Raw genomic sequence first — 22,331 nt, 5'->3', positions numbered from 1 at the left:
CTGAGGTCATAAGCGTGTTCCGCCCTGGGCCTCACCGTCCCTTGTACAGTGAGATAGCTGTTGCTTCTGCAGACACACAAACTCCCTCATCTCAGCAGCCCTGTGCTAAGTGCGGGTCTGAATCCTTTCAGGCGCTGTAATAGGCCAGGTGGTAGGTGGCTTATGGATTTATTTCTCGCGGTGCTGCAGGCTGGGAAGTGCGAGGTCAAGGCACTGATGGAGCCAGGGAGGCCGTCCTCTCGCTGTGCGCTCAGTGGGTGCCAGGGCTGAGAGCTCGCTGGGGCCTCTTTTACCAGGGACACCCCTGCCCTCAGGAGGGCTCCACCCTCCCGGTGTAACCGCCCCGCCTCCTGAGGCCCCCATCACCTAGGAGGTTAGGGTTCAGCATGAATGGGGGTGGAGGGAGGGGAGGGGACACATTGTCTTTGGCTGTGGTCTTTCCCGTTTTTAAAATGTTGAGATGCCACTTGGGGGGCCAGCACTGTGACAGCAGGTAAAGCCACCACCGGCAGTGCCAGCATCCCATGTGGACGCCGGTTCTATTCCCAACTGCTCCACTTCAGATCCAGCTCTCTGCTGTGGCCTGGAAAGCAGTAGAAGATGGCCTGAGTCCTTGGGCCCTGCACCTGTGTTGGAGACTGGAGGAAGCTCCCGGCTCCTGGCTTCAGATTGGCACAGCTTCAGCCACTGGGGGAGTGAACCAGCAGATGGAAGACCTCTCTCTCTGCCCCTGCCTCTCTGTAACTCTGCCTTTCAACAAAAATAAATAAATCTTTAAAGTAAAATGTTGGAATGCGCAGTGAGGTCATGGCATTTGCCCAAGGTCACCTAGTTGGTAAGTGGCAGGGCTGGGATTTGAACCCAGGCAGTCTGGCTCCCGCATCCATCCTTGGCCTGCCGGGCCTGGCACGGAAGACCTGCTTACCGCGTGCAGGTTCCTATTCCTTCTGTAGGGAATAACGCGGCGTGAAGTGGCAGCTTCTGCAGCCAGGCCTGGAGGGGTTTCGTTCCTCTGTGACAGGTGCATCACGGACACTCACCCGTAGATGCTCAACGGCCGTGGAGGTCTCTGAGCAGAGGAGGAGAGCACACTCTGGGCCGAGCAGACGGCAGTGGGGAAGAGACCAGTGTTTTCCTTCCTGCAGCTTGAACGTAGACAGATACTTGGCAGTGTAGTATTCCTGGCTACAGACTGGAAAGCCGAGAAACCACAAAGACCATCAGAGCAAAAGTGTGGCAGCAGCCCACCTGTCCGTATCAGGTGTCCGCTGTGGGGTACCCCTCCCCCACCCCGGAAGTACGGCAGCTTAGTGCCACCACAGGCCGGGGGAGGGGGGGTTGGCACAGCGGTTAAGACACTGCTTGGGGTCGGCCGGTGCTGTGGCTCAACAGGCTAATCCTCCGCCTTGCGGCACCAGTACACCGGGTTCTAGTCCCGGTCGGGGCACCGGATTCTGTCCCGGTTGCCCCTCTTCCAGGCCAGCTCTCTGCTGTGGCCAGGGAGTGCAGTGGAGGATGGCCCAAGTACTTGGGCCCTGCACCCCATGGGAGACCAGGAGAAGCACCTGGATCCTGGCTTCGGATCAGTGCGATGTGCTGGTTGCAGTGCACCAGCTGCAGTGACCATTGGAGGAACCAACGGCAAAAGGAAGACCTTTCTCTCTCTCTCTCTGCCTGTCAAAAAAAAAAAAAAAAAAAAAAAAAAAAAAGACACTGCTTGGGACGCCCGCATCCCATGTTGCAGTGCCTCATTTGAGTCCCAGCCTCACTTGATTCCAGCTTACTGCAAATGTACACCCGGCAGGCAGCAGAGGACACATGGATTAAGTACTTACGTCCCTGCCACCCATGTGGGAGACCCACATTGTGTTCCTAGCTCCAGCGTGGCCCAACTCTGGCTGTTCTAGGAATGTAGGGAGTGAACCAGCACACAGAAGCACTATCTGCCTCTGTATCTCAAAAAACAAAAAGTTGTGTAACATTTGGGATGACATCATAGTATCCCATTATATGAATAATCCATGACTTAGTATCTCAGTTCCCTGTTGCTGGACTGTAAGTCCATTTTTAAAAAACATTTATTTTATTTATTTGAAAGAGTTACAGAGAGAGGTAGAGAGAGAGAGAGAGAGATCTCTTCCATCCGCTGGTTCACTCCCCAGATGGCTGCAACGGCTGGAGCTGCGCTGATCCGAAGCCAGGAGCCAGGAGCTTCCTCTGGGTCTCCCACATGGGTGCAGGGGCCCAAGGACCTGGGACATCTTCTATGCTATCCCAGACCACAGCAGAGGAGCAGCTGGGACTAGAACCAGCACCCATATGGGATGTGGGTGCTTCAGGCCAGGGCGTTAACCCACTGCGCCACAGTGCGGCCCCTGTATGGTTTTTTTTGTTTGTTTGTTTGTTTGTTTGTTTTTTTGGTTATTTAAGTCAGGCATTCTAGAAAGCCTTTGCATGTCGATGTTGGCCTTCAGTTACTCAGCAAATGCAGTTAACCAGAACGCCCGCCCTCTAAGCCTCCTGGTTAATGTGGTTTTGCGCGTGGTGGGCAGAGTCCACCCCAGCCGATCCGTGCCAGCAGCCTCCAGCCACTTGCTTCCCTGTCAGCTGAGCCGCAGGTTTCAAACCCCGTGCAGCCAGCAGGTGAGCACAGTGGCTGGTCCCGGGGTTGCTGGGGTGGGCACCACCTGGTTATAGGACGGGGTGACCGGTGGGCAGCAGCAGTGGGAGGTCAATGATCACAGCCAGGCTGAGCTGAGCAGAGCCAGCCGGGAGAGAGGAGGCTGGAGGCCCTCAGGGGCGGGCCGGGGTGCGTACTGGCTCCCCTGCGGCAGCTCCTGAGCACCGGGGAGCTGTTTGTCTCAGTGAGGCAGCAGGAACAGCATGGGATCAGAAGCCTTGGAACTTCCTGCTGTGTGTCCTGGGGCAAATGAAGGTGCCTCTCTGAGTCCCAGCCTCCCCTGCTTACAACAGATGATCCCAGAACCCTCACAGCTCCGCCCCTTCCTCACCTGAGCCCAGCACGGTGTGGCTCGCAGCCTGGACAGGCTGCCTGTGAGGTGCGGGCTCCGGTCACCCAGGGAGACCTGCGAGGCCCAGGAACAGGCAGGGCCCTGGAGGGAAGGGCACAGATAGGGACCTGTGCTCCGCTCGCGGTGCTACAAGCTCCTTGAAGCAGGCCACACGGACAGGCAGGACCAGACTGGCCTGGTGAGGCGGTGAGCCCGCCAGCAGGGCTGGGGACCCCAGGCAGGGTGACACAGACCTAGGCCATGCCAGGGCACCCTGGTGCCAGCTGTGCTGATTGGCAGGAGGTCAGCCAGGCCAGGCACACCCCAGGGAAACTGCCCTTCCCCCAACCTCCACACCACTCCCTGCACCCCAGGCCCCAGGGTGGCCCCTCGCCCACTGCGGGGTGTCAGAGCCCTAGGGGCCCGCCCGCGGCCACTGATGGAAAGGCCAGATTTCTCTCTGATGAAGATAAACTCCCCCACCCCCTCCTACCACCAGGGGAGCAGACCCAGCCGCTCAGGATCCAAGTACAAGACCATGGAGGCAAGCTCGCTTTTAAACAGGTACCCCCTCCCACAGCCCGGGCGGCCCCGCCTGCCTCCCCCTTTGAAAATGATCCGATCCAGTAGAGTGGAGACAGCTTAGGCCGGGGAAGGGACGCAGCGAGCGTGTGGCTAGGGTAGAAATGAACACGAGACACTTTCCCGTGTGCTCTCCTCCCCACTGCACCTGAGCTGGGGGTGGGGGTGGGGGCGGCGCCAGGAGCAGCGCAATTTCACAGGCGAACAGACTGAGGCCAGGAGAGCGTGTGCCAGTCACCGGACGCTTCCCTGTGGCTCCCGGGGGCTCCGGGGTGGCGGGAGAGGGGTCTGGACGGCCGGAACTTTTAAGGCCCGGCCTCCGCAGCGGCGAGGCCTGGAGCGCCGCGCAGCGTCTCCACCCCACTTCGTGCCAAGGCGCTCCTCACCGGCTCACTGGCCAGTGCAGGGAGGTGGAAGCCACAGCGCGCGAAATCAGAGCCTCCGGACCGCATAAGCGCGCTAAACGCTGGGCCCGCGGCACCTAGCTCCGCCCCCGCCCCGGGGCACGCCCCCGCCCCGCCCCGCGCCCCGCCCCCTCCGGCTCCGGGAGCGCGCACGCCCCCGCCCCGCCGGCCCCGCCACCGCGGCCTCGGCGGCGGCAGCGGCGGTCGCGGCGCGCGCAGGTAGGAGGCCGGCGGCGCGCGCGTGCGCTCGGGGGCGGGGGCGGGGCGCGCGCGCCCTGACGGCGGAGGCCACGCGCGGGGCTGGGGTGGCGGCCGCGCGCCAGGGGGCGGGCTGGAGCCGTCGCTGCCGCCGTCGCGGCCCTGGGGGGGCCCTGGGGGACCCCCGCCGCTCCCGGCCGCTGCTCGGCCCCGTGGACGCCCTGCCCGGGTTCGCGCGCGCCGCGTGGGCGGCGGAGCCCGGCGCCGGCCGGGAGTGGGGTTTGCCCGGCGCTGGGGGCTGCCGGGGGAGGGCCTTCCCGCCGGGGCCGGCGCACCACAGACCGCTTCCGGCGGCCTGGACAATGCCGGCCCGCCCTGGCCCTGCAGTGTAGGGCGCTGTGGCATCCCCAGCGGACGGATGAGGAGACAGGCCCAGAGCTTGGGGTCCTCGGCGTGGGGCCCGAGCCCCTGGACCGGCCCGTTACGCAAACCCGAGGCTGGGGACCGCGCGCTGGCCCTGACCCTGGCCCAAGTCTGCCTCCGAGTCTGGGGGCTTCGCGGCCAGTCCCCGCAGGAGGGCCCTGGGGTGCCACCTGGTCACTCAGAGTTCCTGTGTTCCCCTGCTTAACTCCCCGCAGGCTGAAGCCAGTCAAGGGGAACTGGTTTTCTTCTTTACTGTTTTTTTCTTGTTCTTTTTCTTTTTTCCATTCTATCTCTCATACTGTTGAGTATCCCTTATCCCAGCTGCTTGGGACTAGTGTGGGTTTTTCTGGATTTTGGAGTATTTGCATATGCATCCCGAAATTTCTTGGGAATGGGACCCAAGTCCCTTGTTTCGGGCACTGTTTGCACCTGTAGCCTGAAGGTGACCTTTTTTGTTGTTTTTAAGCATTTTTATGGTGGTGAGTTACACATGACAACTAAATGCTTTTCTTTTTTTTTTTTGACAGGCAGAGTAGACAGTGAGAGAGAGAGACAGAGAGAAAGGTCTTCCTTTGCCGTTGGTTCAACCCCCAATGGCCGCCGCGGCTGGCGCGCTGCGGCCAGCGCACCGCGCTGATCCGATGGCAGGAGCCAGGAGCCAGGTGCTTTTCCTGGTCTCCCATGGGGTGCAGGGCCCAAGCACCTAGGCCATCCTCCACTGCACTCCCTGGCCATAGCAGAGAGCTGGCCTGGAAGAGGGGCAACCGGGACAGAATCCGGCGCCCCGACCGGGACTAGAACCCAGTGTGCCTGCGCCGCTAGGCGGAGGATTAGCCTAGTGAGCCGCGGCGCCGGCCAACTAAATGCTTTTAAGAGTTATTTATTTATTTGAAAATCAGAGTTACAGAGAGAGAGAGGTTTTGCATCCGCTGCTCAGCCCCCAGTTGGCCGCAATGGCTGGAGCTGCGCCAATCTGAAGCCAGGAGCCAGGAGCTTCTTCCAGGTCTCCCACATGGGTGCAGGGGCCCAAGGACCTGGGCCATCCTCTACTGCTTTCCCAGGCCATAGCAGAGAGCTGGATCGGAAGAGGAGCAGCAGGGACTTGAACCATTGCCCATATGGGATGCCAGTGCTGCAGGTGGTGGCTTTACCCGCTATGCCACAGCACCAACCCCAAAAGATATCTTCTATCCCCTGATCTCCTCCCCAAATAGCTGCAGTGACCAGGGCTGGGCCAGGCCACTGCCAGGAGCCCGGAACCCCAACCAGGTCTCCTTCATGGGTGACAAGTCCAAGCGCTTGGGCCATCTTCCTCTGCTTTCCCAGGTGCATTAGCAGGGAGCTGGATCAGAAGTGGAGCAGCCAGGACTTGAACTGATGCCCTGTGCCGGCCTGTGGCACAATGAACTGGGTTTTTCTGAAACAGAGAGTGGGAATGCGGGGACAAGGACGCAAAGAATGGAGCCAAGACAAGTCCTGATCAAGGCTCGTTTATTGAATAAATCCAGTAGTATTTAAACATGACCAGTTGTTTACAAGAAGGAGCACAAAAGATTTACATATCAAAAAGGCTCTTAAGGTTACAAAGAGTTCCCAATAAGGTTCTTAATTATTGATTACAAGGGTACAATAAAACACTTAGGTGATAAATGCAGGTTACAGGTGTGACTGTATCATCTCTTGTGAAAGGTTTAGGTTCTTCCTGCCTCTTCCCGGAATCTCCCTAGCCCAATTGTCTGTGCCCGGGAAGTCTCCATTCACATGTTTAAGTGTAAACAAAGGGAGTGACTACCTGTGGCTGCCCACAATGCCCGTATGAGATGCTGGTGTTACAGGTGGCAGTTTAACCCGCTGCACCAAAGCGCCAGCCCCTTTAAGTCAAATTTTAAATAGATTTATTTATTATTTGAACAGCAGAGTGATAAAGACAGAGATCTATCTGCTGGCTCACTCCCCAAATGATCCCAACAACCGGGGCTATGGAGGCATTTGGGGAGTGAACCAGAGAATGGAAGACCTCTCCCTCTCTCTCTCTCTCTCTCTCTCTGATTTTCAAATAAATTTCTAAAAGAATTTAAAAACAAAACAACAAGAAACTTGGGAGCCAGGCAGGCCTGGGTCTCAGCCAGGGCTTCAAGTCTTCATGGCTGGGTGCATTTGAGCAAATGATTTGATGTCACTGGGCCTTAGTGGTGTCCTCTGTGAAGTGGGTAGAACGGTGCCTGCATCCTGGGGCTAACCTACCGCGATGTATGGTACAGACGGCAAGTTCTGGCCCCAGGGGCCTGGCTCTCGTTTGCTCCAGGGTCTTTGTTATAATTACCGGTCAGCAGTGAATACAGAAGGGTCGGTGGGTCAGAGCAGCTGGTGGGTTTGAGTCTCCCAGGTGTTCGTGGAAGGGCTGCAGGGAGGTCAGCCTTCCAGGGCAGGTGGGCGAGGGCCCAACAGGGTGGGGAGGGAAGGGGTGCGGAGCTTGGTGTTGCTCTGCAGTTACCCACTGGACAACTGCTGGGGTCTGGAGCCAGGGGCGCCAGCGTGAGTAAGGATAGCGATGCTAAGCGTGGTGATGACAGCAGTGAAGGCAGCCCTAGCCGAGGGGATGGCTACACCCGGGGCCTCAGGCGCCTAGCGCGTTAGAGGTCATTTCTCATTCACGCCTGCTGTTGGCTCATTGGCAGGTGGTCCTCCGGGTGGTGGCCCACGGACCCAGACCACGTCCATCTGGGGTTCCCCTGGGACCTTGCGGTTTTTCCTTCTGGCTAAGGGACAGGGCGGGACAGAGAGCAGTCCTCATGGGAGAGTTTTAACGGGTCAGGTCAGAAGTGGCACTCTCCTGTCTTAATTCTGCTGGCCGAGCTCTATCACGTGGCTGCATCTGACTGCAAGGGAGTCTGGGATACGGCTTCTGCCCGTACTCCCTGGAGGAATCAGAAATCTTTCGTGGTGAATGTTAGGAAAAGCGCAGAACAGAGAGGAGGCAGTGTCCAAATCTACAGCCAGACCGATTTTATTCAGAGAAAATAAATTCGCAGAGGTGGGTGACCAACTGCTGGCGAGCACATTGATGGAACCCATGGCAGAGGGCCTCGACCAGGGGCAGGGCTGTCTTATATTTTAGGAGGGCTGGGGCTGGGGCTAGGGTGGGGGTGAGGGGAGCAGGCGGAGGGGAATTCCTGGGACAGGTCTTTCAGGTGGCTGTGGGGGCCCTCAGGGACCTGCAAAAGTGGGTGGGGTATGCAGGCTATGGGGTGTGAGACCCAATTGAGATTCAAGGGCAAGGAATACATTCCAAAGGTTACCTGTCTTTTGGGCAAAGAGCGAGAATGGCTGAGGCTTATGTCTTTGTTCCATCAGTGAACACAGCAGTTTCTAAGAGGCCATATACAGGCCCCCAGCTCAGCGTGGGGCATCTTAGTGTCCCACTGTGTGTGGGGTCACACAGGCTGGTGAGGACGCACAGCCAAGATTGAGTCCCGCTGTGATATCCGGGTACCTATGAAGAGCTTAGTCACTTGCTCTGGAGGGGGGGTGGGAGCTGCAGGCCCTGGAGCCAGGACATCCACACGGGACATCCACACGGGGATCCCTGGAACCCAGCAGGACACTAGGGCAGCGCTGGAGCCAAGGGTTGGAATCACCCAGCGCCTGGGGTCTGATGTCCTCCTTCCCCCGTGGCGTGGGGGCACTGGCTGGGGGAGGCACAGAGGAACCCAGCTCAGGTCAGCAGGCACATCCGAGGTGCCCGCTCTGCTGAACTGGGCGTGCAGTGGGGGTGGCATCCTGGCCTCCCCTGGCTGCAGCCTGCAGAGACTTGATGGAGGCCGGCTCTGCGGAGGGTGGGCCCTGGGTTTTGGGGCCCCTGGCTGGTTTGGTTCTGCCTGAATAGGTTTTGCTTTACCATAGCAACTTGGCGGCCCTTACCTTCTTGGCTGGGTGTGCCCTGTGTCCTGGTTTTCCATTTGCTGGACAGAATTCTCAGCTGGGCACGCAGGGTGCAGCAGCACCTGCTGTGTGCCTGCGTCTGACCTGGGCCCAGTGGTAAGAGCATGGACATGCCACGGCGCTGGCCTGGCTCGGGGCGCTCCCTGGGAGGCTTCCTGGCCTGAATGGAGTGAGCTCGGGGCCTCCTGCTTCTGGCCGAGGTGAGAGCCCCAGCCTCTCTGGTCTGGAGATGGGTGGAGGTGAGGAGTTCAGGAGAGGATGCAGATATGCCCCCCGGGGAGCCTGGCACCCAGCGCTGACAGGAGCAGGAGCCCGGCGCCTGATGCTAACGGGGAAGCAGGCAGCAGCCACTGCCTAACGGATGGACCGCAGCCCCTCCCCTTTCTCCGCTGTGTGGCGCGTGTTACTATTCCTCTTTCAGAGATGAGCTTTAGCAGGGTCTCTGGATCCCGCAGCCCTCACGCTGTGCCAGCCTCCGCGTGGCAGGCGGGGAGCGCTGGGAGGCCGAGGGTGGAAGCCTCGGCCCCGGTGGGTGCCCTGGGGTGCGGGCGCTGTGCCGTTCAGATGAATGAAATCAGTGTTTCCCAAATGCCTGCCCGGTGAACTGGCGCCGGGCCGCGTGCGTGCTGTTCACGTTTTGTTGAACCCTCAGACAGCTCTGAGAGGCGAGTAGCAATGTTATCCCCAGGCTCAGGGGGAGGGGGAAGTGGGGGAGGGGGGCTGGGGGGCCGGAGGGGGGATGGGCTTGTGCCAGCCCTGCACGTGCTGTTGGAAGCTGTCGCCCAGTGCCCTGCGGACACTCACCTTCTTAGCAAACTTCGGGACGCCCATTCTGGGCTTCTGGCCTTTCCCGCCTCGCACTGCTGACCCCACCCTCTGGGTTGGAGGGCTCTAGGACCCAGCAGTTTAGGGAGGGTGGAGATGGTGTATGTAAGGGGGGAGTCCTTGCCTCTGGGTCCCGCCCCTCTTCCTCCCCCATCCCAGTCTTTTCTTTCTACTTCCCTCCCTCTCCACTCTCCCCCTCCTCTTTCTCTTGTCTCCTTTCCTGTTCCCTCCCCATGCCCCCCCCAGCTCCTCCCACTGCCGTGGTCACATGGGGTCACCGCCGGATTTAAGCTTAATCTGCCTGCTGCTCAGCACAGCAGCCTGGCCTGGGGCCCCCCAGCCTGACCCAGTCTCGGAGCCCTGGAAGAGGGGGCCAGAGGGGAGCCCACCGCCTCCCCCTCATGAACTTGGGGCTGGCAGAGTCCCTGGAGGCCCAGGTGGCACTGGAGACAGTTATCCAGGTGGGTCCCTGGGGCCGGGCCCACCCTGTCCAGCGCAGGGGAGTGAGGCCTGGCGGCGTGGTGAGCGGTGGGTGCATTCTGGGGTCAGGGGGCGGGGAGTGGTGTTGGGGGTGTGAGCCCTGGCAGGACTGGGGATAGAAGGGCGCTCTTATCCCGGTGTCCTGCCGTGGGAAGCGGTTCCTTCCCTTGATCTCAGGGTTCTCAGGACCTCTGGTAGGACAGCACCCTCCCCTGCTGGGCTCGGAGCAGGACTGCAGCCCCCAGCGCCGTGTGCTGTCCCCGCAAGCTTTGTGAGCCCGCCGGGTTTGCTTCGCTCGTGTGTCTGGCCATCACTGGGAGGTTTCCCAGGTGGCAGGACTTTGTCTCCTGCCCCCAGGCCAGAGGGCCCAGTATCCCAGGTCCCCTGAGACTCTCTCTTCTCCTGCAGACACTGGAGAGCAGTCTCCTGGGGCCGGGCCAGGAGAAGGGCCTGAGCACGTGGGACCCGGCCCCGGACTCCCCGTGCACCTGCCTGCCCGCCCGCATCCGCGAGATTGTCACTCAGCACCTCTCCCTGCCCGAGAGCCCAGGTACCACCACCTCCCCACCGCTCTTCTCGCATCTCTCCCCCGGCAGCCATCCTGAGCGTGGCCGTTAGCGCTCACTTCTTGAGAACACACTGCAAGGCGGGCATAGCCCCACGGTGCAGGGCCCACGTCCCAGATGAGGAAGTGGACCTCAGAGAGGTGAATTCTGGCTGTGTCCTCCCAGACTTACCCGCCTGGGATGCGGCCTGAAGTGGGGCTGAGTTTCCTCTCCCTGCCTGAACCCCAAAACTCCCAAAGATGCCCTCCCAGGGAAGGTGGGAGCCATCTGGGCCCCGGGGTGATGGGGCAGCGGGTGCCGTTGTGCCCAGATGTGAGGGTGGCGCCGCCCACCGCCCTCCTGGGTGGGAGGGCCGAGAGCTGCTGAGGCCTCTGCATGCCACCCCCTGGGCCCTGTGTGGGGGCTGGGAAGGGCCTGCACCTTTGCAGCGGGGGCGCTGGTGGCTCCACCTGACGGCGGGTTTGGGGCTCCCTGTGCAGGGTGAGGTTAGGGATGGGGGCTCTGCTGGGAGTCCCAGGCAGGGAGAGGCTGGAGCATGAGCCCAGCTGGAGGGGTCTAGTGGGCCGCGACTGCTGAGGCCCGTGGTCTCGGGGTGGGAGGGGAACCCACAGGAGCTGAGCAAATCTGCCTTTCCCTCTGGTCTTATTTTCCCCTCACAACTCTTCCTCCTCTTCTTCCTCTTAGCCCAGCCTCCCTATCTCAGCCTTAGAAGTTTCAGAAAGCGGTTGGCCTGAGTGAGGCACTCCCGTGTTTGTAACAGGGTCTGGTTGCTGTTGCACCCATTTTGCAGATGAGCATAACTGAGGCCCAGAGACTAGTAACTGGGGAAGGAAGGCACAAGTATTCAGATGTTGCCTCTTGACTTCTACATGAAGCTCCTCCCTGCATCTCCCAGGCCACACCCACTGCCCTTGGTGGCTCCTGCTCCAGGCCCTCTCCTAGCCTCGGCTCCCTGTGCAGGCCTGCCACTCCCACCAGTCTCTTCCCCAGGGCCTGGTTGGTCCTCTTGCCTGTGGGAGGGTGCCCCACGGGAACCAGGCGGAAGCCAACCGTGTCCCCACTGCCCCTTGCCAGCCCTGCCACCGGCCACAGAGATGGCGTCGCTGCTGTCGCTGCAGGAGGAGAACCAGCTGTTGCAGCAGGAGCTGTCCCGCGTGGAGGACCTGCTGGCCCAGAGCCGGGCCGAGCGTGACGAGCTCGCCATTAAGTACAACGCGGTCAGCGAGAGGGTGGGTACCGCTGGCCTGCGGCCGGGCCGGGCTCCCCTGCCGCCAGGGCCCGCCCCCCGGCCAGCCTGGGTTCGGACTGTGGCTGTGCCCCCTTGAACGGCCCGGAGATCTCTCCATCCTCGGGGCCTGTCTTCTGCCGTGGGCAGGCGGTAGGACGTGGTGTCGCTGTGAGCAGCCAGTCGGGAAGTGCACTCTTGTATTCCTGTCTGTCCCAGCCCGGCCTGGGCTGTGGGGCACAGAGAACGAGCCCCCTAGAGAACTTTCCCGCCCCTCGAGTCTCTGGGTGTCTTGCTGGGCTCCCACTTCCCTGGGCCCCGAGGCTGAGTCCGGATAACGAGGCAGCCTGGCATGGCAAGGGAAGGAAGGAGAGCCAGGCCTGTCTCCCTGGCACATCACCGGGGACCTGTGTTGCAGGCTTGTGGGGGTCCCAGAGCCTGAGGAGGGAGGTCGGTGGGGGCCGATATCAGCGCACAGTCTGCCTTGGACCTCCAGGCTGTGGAAGGTGACCCTAGGGAGCAGGTGGGGCTGCAGGCTGGCGCGACTGTCGCTCGAAGGGCAGAGTGTGTGTGTGTGCAGATGGGAGGTGTGCAGGTGGTAGTAACAGCTGTACTATAGCTAGTGTCTATTGAGTGCCTACTGTGTGCCTGGAGCATGCTAGGTGTCACACATTCAATGAACAGGGTCGTTATTCTGATGACTGGTTAACAGAGGAGGGGAGTACGGAGCCCAGAGTCAGGCACATGGTTGAGACAGCGCGGGTCCCTGCTCCCAGCCTAGGGCTTGTGTGGCAGTTTGTTTCCTGGGCATGAAAAGAACCAACTGGAACTGGGGTGCTAGGGCAGCTGGCCCCTGGAAAGCTGGAAGAGACCCAGAGGGCCAGAGGCTGGCCCAGGGTCCCCTGTGTGGTAGGTGGCAGAGCTGAGGTTAGCCCAGAACGCCTGAGCCCGGCCTGTCCGTGCTGAGGCCTGCAGACCCGCGCTGGGCAGGGAGCATGCATTCCTGCGTGTGGCTGCTGGTGTGCCGTGTCCTGGTAGCCGCCTGCCTAGACACGCCCCCGGCTTGTTGGGACTTGCCAAGGAGCAGAAAGGGTGCCGAAGGTGGCCTCCAGCATTTGGGACAGGCCGAGCTCCGGCTTCTTGTCCCTGGGGACGTGGAGGGCAGCCCACATTGTCCGTGGTGACATGGCCTTGAACCAGCCCCCTCCTCCTTGAGAGCTGTCCCTTTGGGCCTGTGGTGCGATGCCAGGCCCCTGGGGACTGTGCTGATTAAATGCCAGCTTCTGACCGCCAGTGAAGCTTGTGTGCCCCCTGGTTGGCCGTAGCAGGGAAGGAGGGGTGGGAGGTGGCAGGTCTGTGTTTGCAGGGGCCCGGCTACGGTGCTGGGGCTGCAGCATGGGGGGCTGGGTTAGTCTAGAAAGTTCCCTCACATGGCTGGGGAGGCCCTTCCAGGCTGTGCAGAGGGACCCTGGTGTGTGTGACTTTCCTATCCCAGATGGTCTGCGTGAGGCCTCATCTGGAGGTAGGGGGTGCACGAGAGTAACGTTCATGGCCTTTTTGGGGATTGGGTCTACAAAGGACATCGGAGCCTAGAAAACACCTTATTGTAAATGGGGAAACTGAGGCAAGGAGGGGTCCTGACAGACCCACAGTCCATGGTGGAGCTGGTGCGACACTTCCAGTCCAGTGTCCTGGAGCGGTTGCTCCCAGCTGCCCCCTTGTCCCCGTGCCTGTCCCTGTGGCTGTAACTGATGCGTGTTGGGTCGGGCTGGGGCAGTCGGCAAGCTTGTTCCGGTCCTCTAAAGCTCACAGCAGTGCGGGTGCTCAGCCTAGCAGTTAGGATGCCCGTGTCCCACACCACAGTGCCCGGGTTCGACTCCCCACGTGGGCTCTGACTCCAGCTTCCTGCTGCTGCACACCAGGGACACGGTGGTGATGGCTCAAGCGGTCGGGTCCCTGCCCTCCGTGTGGGAGACCTGGATGGAGTTCCCTGCTCCCAGCTTTGGTCTGTCCCAGTCCTGGCTGTTGCAGGCATTTGGGGAGTGAACTAGCGATGGGACAGCTCTCTCACTTTTCTCTCCCCTCTCAAATAAATTAAAAAAAAATTAAAAGTTAAACTTCACAGCATCCCTGGGGTGGGGAGTGGAGGCAGAGCTAGGATGCGTGTCTTGTTGACTGCTCTTTCTGCAGGGTTTCTGAGGCAGGGGCTCTCGGAGGTCACCTGCCTGGGCCAGAGAGAGGACCTCAGAGTCCCTGCGGAGCAGGTGGAGAGAGAGGCAGCTGGGAGCAGGAGAGGGAATGGCCACGCCCCCTGGCCCAGGAGGACAGATCCCCTGGGCTCTCCCAGTGTCCATGGCAACCTGGGCAGAGGGCACTGAATGCAGTTACAAGGGGGGCTGTTGCTAGGGGAGACCCGTAAACTTTTATCCCTGCTGCGTTGGCAGCTTCCTTGCCTTTTGAATTGCAAGCAAAATCGAGTGGCTTTGTTGAGGGGCAAAGTTGGTGGAAAGGGGTGAGGTGTGGCTCCGCATCACAGGAGCATACAGCTGCTGGTTCAGACGTTCGCACAGCACACACAGCGTAGCCACAGCCTGATCTCACTCGGGACGCACACACACACACACACATACACACACACACCCCGCCGACCCAGCCCCAGCAGCCCCAGCCTCCCACAGCACAGGCAGCACAGTGCACGGTCTCAGGTCTGGTGGAAGCACACACACGGGAAAAGCCGGCACACAGTCCCGGCCACATGCCACAGACCCCTCCTCAGACTCGCCACGTCCATCCGTGCACACGCCTCCCTGGCACACCGGTAGCCCACAGGAGCTCATGCCCTCACACACACACACACACACACACACACACACACACGGACCCAACCCCAGCACCACAACACGCCTGCGACCCGAGACACCCTGCTCCCTTGGGAAGGCTCAGACACGCACCCAGCACACACATGGAGACACACCGGGTCCCCTAGTGCCCAACGAGAGACGTGCACACACACGTGGCTGTGGGCACGTGCCCACCATCCATTCTGTGCAGGTGTTTGTCATGGTCCTGCCGCCGCCAGTCAGGCGCGTGCTGCCGCCTCCCTCAGCATGTGTGGCTCATGCTTCTCCCCAGTATGCCCTGGGGCTGGGCTGGGTGGGTGGTGAGGGGATTGTCCTCAGCTTTGTGAGTGGTTCAGGCTGTCCTGGGTGGGCAGCCGTCCCTGCCACTAACCCGGCCTGGGCCCATGTGGACGGCTGCTGGGCTGTAGCGGCCTGGCTCGGGGAGGTAGCTGGTGCGTGTGGGGCTGGTGTTGGAGTTCGCTGGGCTGGGGGTCGTCCCTTGCTTGTCCACGGCCCCTCTGTGCTCTCATCACCCTGCTCTGCTCACTCGTTCTACCCCTGACAGCTAGGGGAAGCTGGGGCCTCCAGGGCTTGGAGATGGCTCCGTGGCTAGTGGGGGCAGGCGTCCTGCCTGGGTGCGTGGGGGCCTGGGGAGTGGGGGGGCCTGGGGACAGAGGAAGGCGGCAGGGGCTTCCTGTGAGGGTGGGCGTTAGGAGGCAGGGGCTGTGGGGGGCGTTGGTTTCCTCTCTACTGACGCCCGTGTGGGTTCATCCGTGTCACCCCGGGCTGGTGTGGGTGTGCGTGTGTCTGAGCTCACATGTGCACACGTGTGTGGGTGCCTGTGATTTGAGTGTTCTCACACATGCCCGTGCCCTTGATTCATGATCTCAGCAAGTCCTCGCTGAGTGGGAGCAGTGCCCGACACGGCACATTTCCAGCTCTGCTGAGCTCCCCCGGTGTGGTCGGGGTGGGGGTGGGGAGACCTGGGCGGGAACCATCACAAGCCCCAGCAGGCCTGAGCGGCACGGGCGCGCGGAGGTGCCCCGTTTGTTTGCAGGTCCCCCTGCGGGTATCTGTGCAGGCCCCGTCCCTGTGTGCACACGTGCAGGGGCTGCGGCAGCCACACATGCACACAGCACCCTGGGCTTGCTCCCTTGTGCTTGCTACCCGCCCGCTCACCCCCCCCCCCCGCCCCGGTGCCAGGCTATCAGCAAGGCATTGTGGGGCGGGCTGAACCTGGCAACCCCCCCAGAGGCCTGTGCCTGCCTTCCCCGGAGGCCCCAGCTCTCACCCAGGGCCCTTCCCTGCAGCTGGAGCAGGCTGTGCGGCTGGAGTGTGGGGAGCCAGAGACGCAGGAGCCGCGGGGGCTGGTGCGGCAGAGCGTGGAGCTGCGGAGGCAGCTGCAGGAGGAGCAGGCCTCCTACCGGCGCAAGCTGCAGGCCTACCAGGAGGGCCAGCAGCGGCAGGCCCAGTTGGTGCAGCGGCTGCAGGCCAAGGTCAGGGACGCCCACCCCCGCTCCTGCCCCCACGCCGCGCGCTCACTTTGCCCTGCCCTCCACACCCCGGGCTAATCCCTGCCCCCTCCACCCCCAGATTCTCCAGTACAAAAAGAAGTGCTCGGAGCTGGAGCAGCAGCTGCTGGAACGATCCTCGGAGCTGGAGCAGCAGCGGCTGCGGGTGGGTGCCGGGGAGGGGGAGCGGGGGGGGCAGGCCCTCCCTCCCAGCCCAGCCTGATGCCCCCTCCCCTCCCCCGGCTCCCGCCAGGACGCAGAGCACAACCATGACCTGGAGAGCGCCCTTCTCCGCCTGGAGGAGGAGCAGCAGAGGTGAGGGCTTGGCGCCGAGGGCCCGGGGCTGGCAGATTGCCCCCCACCCCGGGCGCAGGCCCACCGGCCCCCTTCCCTCTACCAGGAGCGCCAGCCTGGCACAGGTGAACGCCATGCTCCGAGAGCAGCTGGAGCAGGCGGGCTCGGTCAACCAGACTCTGAGCGAGGACTTACGCAAGGTGACCGGCGACTGGACACGCAGCCGCCAGGAGCTGGAGCAGCGGGAGGCGGCGTGGAGGCGCGAGGAGGAGGTGGGCGTGGTGCTGGGACGCCAGCCTGAGCCGGGGGAGGGCCCTTTGTGGGGGTGAGGACCCAGGGGCTGCTGAGGAGGGGAGCGTCGCAGCGGAGGTGCGAGTCCTGAGCGTCCCTGGCCTGGGTTACACGTTCCCTGCACGTGCCAGGCGCTGTCTTTGTGCTCATTAGAGACAGGTTAAGTGACTTGCCCACGGCCATGCAGGATGTGGGTGCAGGTGGCCGGTACCTCCTGCAGCCCAGCTGGGAGAGGCATCGAATCCCAGGCCCCCGTGCAAGAGGGAGCTGGGGAGGCCTGGGGGCAGGAGCATGGCCGCTCCTGCACAGGCTCCTAGCAGGCCCGGGTGGTGGGTGGCCGGGCGGCCGTGGTGGGGGGCCGGGGCCGGGGCCGGGGGGAAGGCAGCAGAGCCGCCTCGCGCAGCCCCCACTGTGGCCCCTCTCCCTTGCAGTCCTTCAACGCCTACTGCAGCAGCGAGCACAGCCGCCTGCTCGTGCTCTGGAGACAGGTGGTGGGCGTCCGGCAGCTGGTCAGCGAGGTGAAGATGGGCACTGAGAGGTGAGGCCCGGGTGGCCGAGGGGCCGCTGGGGGTGGGGGCGGCTGGGAGCCCGCCCTGCTCTCTGTGTGCCGTGCCTCGCACGGGTGGAGACACAGCTGTGCTGATGAGCTGCTACCGGGTGTCTTCTGAGCGGGGCGCCCCGCACCTCGTGTCATCCCGCGATAACAGTGTCCCTCGCCAGTGCCGCGGCTCACTAGGCTAATCCTCCGCCTTGCGGCGCCGGCACACCGGGTTCTAGTCCCGGTCGGGGTGCCGGATTCTGTCCCGGTTGCCCCTCTTCCAGGCCAGCTGTCTGCTGTGGCCCGGGAGTGCAGTGGAGGATGGCACCCCATGGGAGACCAGGAGAAGTACCTGGCTCCTGCCATCGGATCAGCGCGGTGCACCGGCTGCAGCGCACTGGCCGTGGCAACCATTGGAGGGTGACCAACGGCAAAGGAAGACCTTTCTCTCTGTCTCTCTCTCTCACTGTCCACTCTACCTAAAAAAATTAACAGTGTCCCTGTGAGCCAGCGACGGCCACAGCCCATTTTCTAGCTGCAGACACTGAGGCTCAGGCTGAGTGATCTTCGCAAGGTCACACCGCACCAAGCCGCCGTCGGGATTTGAAGCTTGTGGCTTTTTTTTTTTTTCTAACTCAAGGATTTATTATTTGAAAGAGAGAGGGAGAGACAGAGATTTTTCTATCACTGGTTCGCTGTCTAGATGACTGCAATGGCCACGACTGAGCCAGGCCGGAGCCAGGAGCCAGGAGCTTCATCCGGGTCTCCCACGAGGGTGGCAGGAACCCAAGTGCTTGGACGTCTTCTGCTGCTTCCCAGACGCAATGCAGGAGGCTGGATCGGAAGCACGGAGTAGCTGGGGCGCAGAGCCGCACCTGTACTGGAATGCAGATGTCCGGGAGCAGCTCAGCCCACTGCACCCCCGCGCCGGCCGCAGCCCCTGCCTTTAATTCACTAGGGCATTCAGCTTTGCTACAGGGCCCTTGCAATAGCTAGAGATGAAAAGACCCTCAGAATCCTGGCTGGGGCAGTGAGCTGGCAGAGGGAATGTCCCGGACAGGTCAGAGCGAAACGGAAGCTTCAAGGAGGGCAGGAGACAGCACTGGCCCAGTGTCGCTCCCCCTCTTCATGGAGGAACGACACTAAACCCTGCCTAGGCTTCATATCCGAGTCACGGCACCATCATGTCGCTCCCCCTCTTCATGGAGGAACGACACTAAACCCTGCCTGGGCTTCATATCCGAGTCACGGCACCATTATGTCGCTCCCCCTCTTCGTGGAGGAGCGACACAGGACCCTGCGCTGTTCTTTCGTCTGCTCGGCCCTCCCCGGGTTTGCTGCTGGTTCTTCCCGGGTTGGCTACTATCCCTTCCACCTCCGTGGAAGGGCAGTTCCCCCTGGCCGCTTTCCCCACTTCCGCAGGGGAGCGGCACACCGCCGGCCGGCTTTCTGGGGGCTGCACAGGTGTTCCTTCAGCTAGATGTTCCCCTTAGATGTTCCTGGTGCATGCCGTCTCTCTCCTCCTTTATAGTCCTCCTCCGCCAATCCTAACTCGGCTGCCCACACGCCGAGTACGCTGCTCTCCAATCAGGAGCAAGTCCTACAGTTAATTGGTTGAACTGGAGGCAGCTGTGCGGAAGCTGTTTACTTCTCTCCCAGCGCCATATTGTGGGAGAGCAGATGCATAGAATAAGTCTTAATTCCAGTAACTCAGTCTAGTCCGGTTTGCTCCCCACAGCCCAGAGCCTCAGGGGCTGGGTGGTGGGAAGCCAGCAGGGCTGGGGGCAGTGCAGGGAGGGGCACAGCACGGCCAAGGCTGGGAGGGGCTGCCAGTGGGGGGGAGCGGTGAAGAGCAAATGAGGGGGGGAGGTCCCGCCTCCGCTCGGACAGTCACCGCAGGTGAGGGGAACCCAGAGGCCAGAGACCAGGTGTCTCCTTGCTAACGAGTTTTGTTCGGGGCCATGGTTAGGCCTCTGCTCGGGATGCCTGCATCTCATGGGAGCGCTCCTGACGGCAGCCTCCTGTCAGAGTGCACCCTGGGAGGCGGCCTGTGCTGGCGCAAGGCCTTGGTCCTGCCCCCGTGGGAGAGGCCCACGGGGAGTTCCTGGCTCCTAGCTTCTGCCTGGCCCCAGCACAGCTGTGCACACATCTGGGGAATGAACCAGAGGAGGGGAGCTCTTTCTGTCTCTGTTCTCTGCCTTTCAAAAGAAATAGATTAAAAATAACACTAAACAGAGGAAAAGATTCTTTAAAAAATGTGTAATTGGTCATCTTTTGGTAATACAATGTGCAGATTCCTGACCCTCGTCACGGACGGTCAGCTGCACTTTCTGTCTGTAATCTGTGTGAATCAGGAGCCACAGAACATTTACAAAATGTAATTTTTTTGTTTTGTCTTTTTAGTCTCTTTGAGCTCATTTGTTCAGGAAAGCCAGCCAGTTGTCCTTAGAGCGTCTCATAAGGTGGCTTTTGCTGGTTGTATCCCTGGGGTGTCGTTTAACACGTGCCCCGTGCCCCGCACTTCCTGTGAGCTCCGTGGTGGCACTCAGCTGGGCAAGGTCGGGCTCCTGTTGTCCAGGTCAGGGCTGCCCGGGGCTTGGCTGTTTCCTTCTGCTGATGCTGGCAACTCTTTTTTAAAAAATTTATTTATTTCTCTGAAGGGCAGAGTTACAGAGAGAGAGAGGGAGAAATAGAGAGAAAGAGAGACCTCTCCACTGGTTCACTCCCTAACATGTCTACAACGGCAGAGGCTGGGCCAATCCGTAGCCAGGAGCCAGGAGCTTCCTCTGGGTCACCCACATGGATGCAGGGGCCCAAGGACTTGGCCGTGTTCTGCTGCTTTCCCAGGGGCATTAGCAGGGAGCTGGATCAGAAGTGGAGCAGCCGGGACTCAAACTGGTGCCCATATGGGGTGCCAGTGTCATAGGCAGCAGCTTAACCCGCTGTGCCACAGGGCTGGCCCAGTGTTGGCAACTCCTGCTGCCCAGTGCCAAGATCCAAACAGTCCTCAGAGACTGCAAAATGGAGGTGTTCCTCTGTCACCGCTCTGTGCATTGATAAGGCATTCTGGAGTGAGCCTCTTCCGGACTGTGGGGTCCCGTGGGACGGATCGTTCACGAGAAGGGAGGATTTACCCTGCATCATGGCTTTGAAAGGCCTTTGCTTTTCAATTCGCATTTAAAATATTTAAAAAAAATTTTAAATATTTGCATTTAAATTTAAAATATTTAAAATAAATAAAATATTTACTCTGAAGAAGTCCCAGCCGCACAAGGTGCACATTTCAGAAGGGTGTGCAGTGAGGCCTCCCTCCTCTCTCTGGCCCCAGACACTGCCCTCACTTCTGGAGGCAAGAGCATTCCTGGTGTCCTACGTGACCATCTGGGGGCGTTTATACAGGCAAATAAATAAGAGCACACGCACACGCACTCACGCAGAGTCATACACGCACAGTCATACACATACACACACAGACACACTCACATGCAGTCATACATACAAAAAAACAGACACACATACTCTCACGTACACACACATGCAGAGTCATACACACAGACACATACTCATACACACACGTGCACACAGTCGTACACACTCTCACATGAACACGTGCAGAGTCACACATACACACAGACTCACACATACTCTCACAAACACACACACAGGGTCATACACACTCATACACACACAGTCACACTCACATACTCACACATACAGAGTCATACAGACTCACATACACACTCACATACACACACAGACTCACACACACATACACACTCTCACATATACACACATGCAGAGTCACACATACACACAGACTCACACATACTCTCAAACACACACACACAGGGTCATGCACACTCATATACACACAGTCACACTCACAGACTCACACCCACATGGGCTCACACACTCTCATAGACACACAGACACAGTCACACTCACACACCTTTTTGGTATGCTGTCAGCCCTGTGTCTGTGGCATCAACCAGCTGCAGATTAGAAACGCTGTGGCCTGGGGCAGGTGTTCCTGGGGCAGAGATGCCTGCGTCCCACGTCTGAGTGCCTGGGCCCGGCCTCTGAGTCGCTCCTGGTGGCAGCTTCCTGCCGATGTAGAGCCGGGTACTCCTGCTGCCTCTGCGGGAGACCTGGACCGCAGCTCTGCTCCAAACATCCAGCCTGTGCCCAGCCCAGCCCTGGCTGTCTCTGGCTCTTGCTGGAGTGAATCGGCAGATAGGCGCTCTCTTTCTCTGCCTGTGTCTCAAATAAATACATTTGAAGAAAAGTGTCTGAATGTGTATATTTTCCTGTTACTATTCCCTACAATACAACATAACAATATTGTCATAGCAATGTCATTGCATTAGGTTTTAGAATTAATCTATAGGGGCCGGCGCTGTGGCACAGCGGGTTAACACCCTGGCCTGAAGCCCCAGCATCCCATATAGGTACCGGTTCAAGACCCGGCTGCTCCACTTCCAATCCAGTTCTCTGCTATAGTCTGGAAAAGCAGTAGAGGATAGTCTAAGTCCTTGGGCCCCTCTGCTTGTGTGGGAGACCCGGAGGAAGCTCCTGGCTCCTGGCTCCTGGCTCCTGGCTCCTGGCTCCGGGCTTCGGATCGGCGCAGCTCTGACTGTTGCAGCCAACCAGGGAGTGAACCAGTGGATAGAAGACCTCTCTCTCTCTCTCTGCCTCTCCTCTCTGTGTAACTCTGATTTTCAAATAAATAAATAAATAAATATTTTTTTTTAAAAAGAATTAATCTATAGCTGATGTAACATACAGTCATATACCAGGCCGACACCATTTTATAGAAGGGATTTTTGTATCTGTGAGGGGTCTTGGAACCAATCCCCTGCAAATCCCAAGGAACAACTCTATACTCCTAGAAGAATTTCATCTTTGAAGTTCTTCAAAACGCATTCTTATTTTTTTAATATCTATGTATTTGTTTATTTGAAAGGCAGACAGGGCCGGCATTGTGGCACAGCAGGTAAAGCCGCTGCCTGTGATGCCAACATCCCACTTATGGGCACTGATTTATGTCCTGGCTGCTCCACTTCTAATCCAGCTCCTTGCTAATGTGCCTGGGGAATGCAACAGGAGGTGGCCCAAGAGCCTGGCTCCCTGCCATCCACGTGGGAGACCTGGATGAAGCTCTTGGCTCTGGCTTTGGTCTGGTCCAGCCCTGGGCTGTTGCA

At 60.1% G+C, this 22,331-nt stretch overlaps 1 protein-coding gene across 5 annotated transcripts in view; it reads left to right on the top strand.

Annotated features, from left to right (window-relative positions):
• Positions 1 to 3,519: 3,519 nt before the first annotated feature.
• CROCC (ciliary rootlet coiled-coil, rootletin) overlaps positions 3,520 to 22,331 on the top strand; it is a 48,494-nt gene continuing 29,682 nt past the window's right edge. Inside the window, exons 1-8 of one of the 5 annotated variants that reach the window (XM_070079231.1) lie at positions 3,520 to 3,575; positions 10,274 to 10,415; positions 11,506 to 11,660; positions 15,807 to 15,992; positions 16,090 to 16,173; positions 16,261 to 16,322; positions 16,408 to 16,573; positions 17,024 to 17,130. In XM_070079231.1, coding sequence (XP_069935332.1) covers positions 11,526 to 11,660; positions 15,807 to 15,992; positions 16,090 to 16,173; positions 16,261 to 16,322; positions 16,408 to 16,573; positions 17,024 to 17,130 — 740 coding nt within the window. In that variant the 5' untranslated portion in view covers positions 3,520 to 3,575; positions 10,274 to 10,415; positions 11,506 to 11,525. Of the gene's footprint in view, positions 3,576 to 4,122; positions 4,217 to 9,562; positions 9,847 to 10,273; positions 10,416 to 11,505; positions 11,661 to 15,806; positions 15,993 to 16,089; positions 16,174 to 16,260; positions 16,323 to 16,407; positions 16,574 to 17,023; positions 17,131 to 22,331 lie in introns of those variants that run through there. The other 4 variants (XM_070079232.1, XM_070079228.1, XM_070079229.1 and 1 more) reach the window with 4 other exon arrangements.

This window comes from Oryctolagus cuniculus, chromosome 7 (genome assembly GCF_964237555.1).
Source record: "Oryctolagus cuniculus chromosome 7, mOryCun1.1, whole genome shotgun sequence".
Classification (NCBI taxonomy): Eukaryota; Metazoa; Chordata; class Mammalia; order Lagomorpha; family Leporidae; genus Oryctolagus; species Oryctolagus cuniculus.
The sequence above is the reverse complement of the archived record's forward strand: the minus strand, read 5'-3'. Positions and strand labels throughout refer to the sequence as shown.